Source organism: Centroberyx gerrardi, chromosome 4, assembly GCF_048128805.1.
Source record: "Centroberyx gerrardi isolate f3 chromosome 4, fCenGer3.hap1.cur.20231027, whole genome shotgun sequence".
NCBI classification, from domain to species: Eukaryota; Metazoa; Chordata; class Actinopteri; order Beryciformes; family Berycidae; genus Centroberyx; species Centroberyx gerrardi.
Window position 1 is genome coordinate 9,679,328 of NC_136000.1, and position 7,204 is coordinate 9,686,531.

General features: G+C 40.7%; 1 protein-coding gene across 2 annotated transcripts in view; it reads right to left on the reverse strand.

The window, feature by feature from the left end:
* Positions 1-6,728, reverse strand: part of wnt7bb (wingless-type MMTV integration site family, member 7Bb) — a 30,289-nt gene extending 23,561 nt beyond the window's left edge. The window contains exon 1 of one of the 2 annotated variants that reach the window (XM_071922725.2): positions 6,636-6,728. In XM_071922725.2, coding sequence (XP_071778826.1) covers positions 6,636-6,706 — 71 coding nt within the window. In that variant the 5' untranslated portion in view covers positions 6,707-6,728. Of the gene's footprint in view, positions 1-3,788; positions 3,880-6,635 lie in introns of those variants that run through there. The other variant, XM_071922726.2, reaches the window with a different exon arrangement.
* Between the last annotated feature and the right edge of the window lie 476 nt (positions 6,729-7,204).

The window sequence follows — 7,204 nt, forward strand, 5'->3', positions numbered from 1 at the left end:
TTGTTGATTAACTGTCTCCACAAAGACAGAGAAATATAAATCTTAAGTTTGAAGCCATGTGTTCAAATAAACTCTAACTGCAGCAAGACATGTATCTGTTACAAAACTGAGGATTGCACACAGCCTCTTGGTCTGCTCAGAAATGTAAGAGAAACCTAACTCATCTGTTAAAGGGTGAGTGCCATGATGTATAGTGTTGGTTTTGCAAACCCCACTCTGAAAGTAAAAACAGAAGCTGGCTGAATTGAGAAGGTTTTGTGCAATTACAGTAAATACGGTAAGTCCTCTGTCCTAAGCAAGCAAAAAAAAGAGTACCATATCTTCCTACTTGGCATAAACAAGTTGTGCTTAATTTTTGTTGTTCTGCAAAACATTGGCATCACCACACAAACTGGAGCTTGAAGATCCTAACTTCAGAAAGAGCATAACAGTTGAAGAAGAACATTTCTTTGAGAAAACTAGAAATGTGTCAGGTGCATTCAGTATCTACTGTAAATCTTGTAGCAGAATCACTCAGGCCTACTGCTCCTTTCAAAACCTCTTTGCTTCTTTACCACACCACATTGTTAAACAGGCTCAAACTCTACTGACCTTCCCTGACCCTCTGCTGTATATGTGGTTGTTCATGGCAACAATTACATCTAGTCTTTACTATCCAAAAGGTCGGGCTCATTAAGACAAATAATGTGCAACTGGAGAAATTCACTTTCTTGCATAATGAATGTTAAGGGTGAATAGAACTGGTTTGAGTACATAAATCCATTGGCAATAAAATGGCTTTGAGTCATTTAAGTCACTGATGTTTTAGTGTGCAGCTTAAGGACTCATAAAACAGCACATTGATACTTTCAAGTTTGATAAACACCATTCTTAACTTCCCATCCTTGTCACGTCATTCACCTGCTAATTCAAAGAATCACTGTCTAACACAGGCTACCCAAACCATCAGACAACGCCAAACAGAGAATTCCACAGCTAAGCTTCTAAATCCCTGCATCATCAAAGTGCACAAATGCGATTCTGTTTGCTTAGCGTTGACTCTGTGTGTATGCCAGCAGCTTGGGGACAGCTCGCCCACAGTCACAGATATACAGACCGTCAATACAGACTCAGTTAAGACTCAACAGTTACAAAACGTCACAGAATTGCTCTGTTTACCTACTGCAGTTGCAATTGGTGAACGCCAGTTTTTGCAAAACATGGGGTATCAAGTATAAATGATTTATGTATCATGTATAAGTGACCTAATGTATGAAGCAAAGCAAAGCAAAAAACATAGTGCTTGTTTGATTACTGACAACGCCATTCAACATTGGTTCAGCTGTGATAGAGAAATAAGTTGGGGTTTCTGTGTTAATTGTTACAGCGGCATGTATTTTTTCCAGGCTTGAGCCTTGCACAGATACAGTGCATACTGCATACTCAAATTTGTAACAGAGCTTCTCAAATGAGGCCAGGTTCACTTTTTGAGACACACTGAAGAGAGCTTGTAGCCTGAAACGTTTGTGTTATCTGCTCCCTGCTTTTTGCAATAAATGCATCAATATTAATTTCTGAGTGTGATCCCCTGATTTCTTTTCACTGATGTTTGTTTTTGATGGATCCAGCAGCACCACGTTAAACTGAGTGTGCACAAGGACTTTGACACTTTAAGGTTCACTTCTAAACCCAAAGGTCACACAAATTGTTATTCCTCCTGATTTAGGATTTACATTTTTGACAAAACATGCTTTAAGGACTATATGTTGTATTAATGACCAACTAAAATGTATGAGGCGATGCAAAGAAAAATACATCCCACTAAACACTCAAATTAAGTCCCAACAGAGAAATAGAAACCCTCTCCAAAGTTAAAATACATGAGTAAAATTTGCAGGCATTAATGAATTCTAATGTGACTTTTTTGGGGGGGAGAAAAAGTTAAACTTTCATCCATGTCAGTGTCAGTGGTGAGGAGTTAGACGAGGAGAGAAGTTACAGTATGAAGCCTAAAGAGAAACTGTAGGGTCTTACACACCATGGCACACTGTACACTCAGAGCCACCTACTCCATCACATGGAACACTTTGAACTTAACTGACACAGTATTAAGCTCTTAGGCATGCATCTTCTACCCAGGAATGCACCCAAAAATGCCTGAGACACAACTTAACTAAATCAAGTCGATTAATGTGTTCTTCTTTTTCCAAGAGCAGAAAATTAGTTATTTTAGTGCTGAATATGATTTTTCCCCTTCTCAGCTCATTTACAACTATAAGACATATAAACTTGAAAGCTGAGATGGGCTTAAGCAGTTTAGCAATTCATAATAAAATCGTATTCACATTCATTCTGTTTTCAAAGTAAAATATATTCCAAAATGAACGCTGGTTAGGCCTAAATGATATAAATAGAACATGAAAATGGTCCGGTTATTGCTATTGGAACATTAGGTGTGAAATTCCTCGGTACTGGAGTGTGAGGTGTGCAATAGCCCGATAGCTCTCAATGGACAGATCCTTGGGTTGAAGGCTCATTTGCCACCCATGCAGCTCACCAAATTTCACTTTTTAGAGTTTAACATGCCAAAACATTAGTTGTGCGATGAAAGAAGTGCAGGACACTTGAGGATGGGGCATCGCATTCTTTTTTAATCCACATTTAAAAGTTCGTCTTAAAACATATCATTTTTTACGGTGAACGCTGAACAGAGAGCATATTTAAATTATCAAAACAAACAATGGTATGTAGTTTTAATGCGCAAACCATCACTAAACTTAGCCGTATAGCCCACTTTTAACTGAAACCAAAAACCACATCTATTTCAGCATCAGGTTTGGGGTCTCCGGGCAGCAGAGGAAGGAGCGAGGGAGCATGGTTGAGTAATTATTTTGGAAGCTTTAAGAAAGCCAATGTTCTCCTGCAAGAGTAATTCTCGTTTAATTCAAAGCCGCAGAACATTATAGTGTCAATCACATGTATGTTGCAGGAAGATATTTTAAGATGTGGGTTCAAATGATAACCTCGAAACACTGAGAATTAGACAGAGATGATGTAATGCATACAGGTAATCCTTCACAGGCTCTGACAGGTAACCGTGCTCGCATGCGTAAAAGCTGCCCATATCTCGGTATATTCTCCTTAAAGGAAAAATGACAAAATCTCAGCATCTAATTGTCTTGAACATCTCTGCCACTCCGTGGCCAAAAGGAAACCATGTTGCAGTTATCAAAATGTTTTTTCCCGTTCTTTGAAAAGATTTGTTATATGATGTCTAAATATAATCCATCACTTCTTACCCACAAGACTCGCTCATCCACCTGCAGAAGGCACATTAGTGCATTCAGGTTTCACCTAATTAGTTTATTCCCACGTGGACTCAATCGTGTTCCCGGCGATGTTTCCACTGATGATCCTTCTCAGTGGGATTCTACGTTCGTGGAACATTAAGAAGTATGAGGGAAAAATATCTGCGAATCAAATCGATTTTACTGCGTAATGTGCGCACTCACTGGCGTTGTTACTACGTCTGGTCTATGTATAAATCATACTAGTTTGATAACAATGAAGAACCAATTTAAAGTATTTCCTTACTCCCCATTCTACCGACGCGGCGATCTAAACAAATGTAGGCTATCCAACAACCTGCGTTTTATGTTTGAGAGAAAGAAATATACCCCGATGAGGAAATATCCGGCAAGCAGGCTACTCAGGAGGAAAACCAAACCCGTGCGTCTTTGCGTTGCTGATGATGAGCGCGCACACACACTGAAGTTAATTAAGGACTCCGTTAATTGGATCAAACTTACAGGTAGCTGCCACTCGTCAGGATAAGGAAGATCTGCGGATAGTAGACTGACAGCAGTACACTGCGCGACGAGAAGATGATCATGATGACATTGAGCAAATGGCCACTTTCGGATTGAGTGAGAAGACGAGGACGGGATAAAACTCCCTTAATTCCCGGCTTTAAGTTCCTCTGCACAAAATCAAAAAAGAGGTGGTGTGCGTCTCCCGTGTTTGGTGCGGTGCGTCTACGCAGCTCCAAGCTCCCAGGGCCGTGGGTGCGCTGAGATTGGCTCTGTCATCTCTCAGCGGCGGAGGCTGTTACAGAGTAGTGTGGGTTCCCGAGCCGGAATGATGATGGTTTTAGGGATTTTGCATGGCAGAAAAGTGCCTCTCTCCACTCTCATGAGAGTCGTGCCTGCCATTGGGCAGGGAGAGACACTGTTATCCGCCCACTTTGCCACAACGGGACAATAGGGTGACACTGATCCGATCCCCCTTGGACATGCAGACAGGAGGTTTCATTCATCACCCCCCCACCCGACCAAAAATAAACAAACATAGACACTGGCTGCTTCCACCTCACACCATCATCACAGTTAGATGTGCAAAAAATCAACACCCCGATTTCTTTTGCAAGATGTGTGATGCTGAATCAACAAGTTGCTGTTGCATTGCAGCGATATCCAGGGTTAAGTATTATTATTTTGTTTTTTGTCTCATATGGTATCACTATAATTCATATAATATTCCTATAGGGACTAGTGGGCTACAGTGACATTTTCGTACTTTATGGTATCTTTATGTCCTATGATATCGCCATAATATTCCTAAAATGTTTCTATAGGGACTTATACTATGTGTGGTACTCAATAGTGGGTTTATAATGGCCTTATCGTACTTAATGGTATTTTTATATCTCCTATGGTATCACTATAATATTGCTATATTATTACTATAGGCACTTACATAGTCTGTCTGTGGTACTCAATAGTAAGCTCATAGGCTAGTGCTCTCATCGTATTTTATGATACTTCATCATTATAATAGGCTATTCCTAATATATTGGGACTTTGCTGTGATAGGGCCACTTGTATAGTATCCTTCTCAAATCTATTATAGGATTGCTATAGTTCTTCTTAAGGGTGTAGTTATGAAAATAATATTTTTTTTATTGCACGAGGCTTTGATCTGAGCAAAGAAAAAATACTTGAGGGGGATTTTGCTATTGAGCTGAGGGAGTGGAGGGCTTCTGTCGCTTCAGTATCGTGACTGTCACTCATCACCTGCAGGCTCTAGTCATTGTAAATGAGGAGGGTATCATGAAAGATTTTCCCAGAGTAAAAAGGGGGGTGGAAGGAATGAATGAGCCAACTGGTTTGGTTTGATAAACACGGAGATATGTGCCGCCCCCCCTATTTGAGCTACTGTCATATGATACGAGCATCTCTGGAACTTGAAGTTAGTTACACGGTTCACTCCACACGAGGTGCTTATAGGGAGTAATGACACTTTTTGTTTTGTTAATACTGGCTGCTGGAATCAAGTCTATGTAATCACCACAATAGCCTGAAAGATTTATAGACACTGAAAGCCTCCACTTTATCACTCCTTTTTCCCATTATCGCAGACACTCCTTTGGGCCTGAACCCCACCTGTGACTGCTTATATGCAATACATGATTAGACCCCTTTATGAAAATATATCAAGTTATAATATGAAATATTTCATGGAGAGTTAAACCAAAACGTCTCTTATCAGTCTTATAACCAGTGCTGTACAGTGATGGCACATAAAAAAAGTGGGTAAATGACCTCCAGGTTATCGCAAACAACTACCAATATAAGAAAACTGTTAGATTTTCAGAAAAGCATAAATGTTTTTACCCCACCTTCATATAACATAATTTGATGCTACTTGGAATGATGTGCACTATGAATTTAGGTCAAGATTCATGACAGCCTAAAAGGTGAGTTTACCCTCCACTGCATCCCTGCTTAAAATATCCTATTCCCAAATCATTAGGTTCGCTTGGTCTGCTACTGTTGCATACCTACCTGTATAACTGGGCCCCCAGGGGTCCTTGAAGTCCTTAATTTCACTGTTCAATTCACTAGAAATTTCTCCAAGTAGACAATGTATGGGGATAGGCTAATAATAATACTAATAATAATCTCCACATGCACGCACAGTGTAGACAGCTATGCAATTCAATACCAAAACAACAACAAAAAACTTCCCTTATGGGAAGTGGGACAGTAACCTAATGTGCGTCTATTTGGAGGTCCGTAACATGAACATGTTTGAGAGCCACTGCTGTATGGGCAGCAGAGGAGGAGGGGATAGAAGTCCTCTAGCTGTGTTTATGCATCAAGGTGAGGTATTGCAAAACAGGTAAAAACTCAGTCTGGGCAATGGAATGTGGAAATACAACTCAGTCTGCCGCTATTAATGAAGGTATGCAGGGGTGAGCTGGATCTGGAGCGGAGACAGCGGCTCAAATTATCTTGTGCGACAAAGCAACCAGACTCTCATGAGGTGAACAAAATACTGACAGTGAATACGACTCGACCTTGTTGTCTTTAAGCCTAATATCCGATAACCCACTTTTACGCACGACGCATTCCAGAGGTACAGCCGTATGGATATCAAGGTTTAACCGTCATTTAAAATACACCTGCTGAAAACTTGATATTGTAAATCATGCTCAAGTGAATCAGGTCAGAGGGCAGGTGATGTCTACCTGTAAAAGCCTTAAATGTGTAAATGTGTCACAGTGTAGCAATGAATTTCACAATCAAGTATTGCGCATGTGAAGAATACAGTTTACACATGTAATCGATGCTAATTATTGGTTATTTAAGACTCACCCAAGTCTTAGGTATATGATGCCAAAACACAGGAACACGTAGAAACTCCACTTTCGGAGGGGTCTGTGCATGATCGTTACCACTTTGTGCAGAGGCCATGCACTATAACATAAAGTGGTCACGCTTTCCGTTCACATTGGCAGGTTTCCTAACCTTTCCAGATGCACGTATACCGCCGATTTTCCACGACATCAAGTTGAAGCGCCTTTGAAATCTTCGACCGTGTGAAATCCATGGTCCAGGAGTACAGGTGAGATGCTGATGACGACCTGAAAGGTGGTAAAGGACTCCAAAATGAAACTTGAGAGAGGGTCGGACTTGGAAGGTGAATGAGTTCTCGGAGGAAGTGCCTCTGTAGGGCTATTCGTCCTTACTTTCACGGTAGAGACTAATTAACAATTCCCATTTGCTCTGCCTGGCTTGCAGGTAAAAACTTACTTGCACTTACTGCAATTCCCTACCAACCATGTGGATTTCTTTTGGTTTGGAGCCTTTGCACATCGCTTGCTGTTTCTTTCCTTTGACGACATCTTAAACTCAGTCCATGTAACTAACTTACTGCAGCCAGG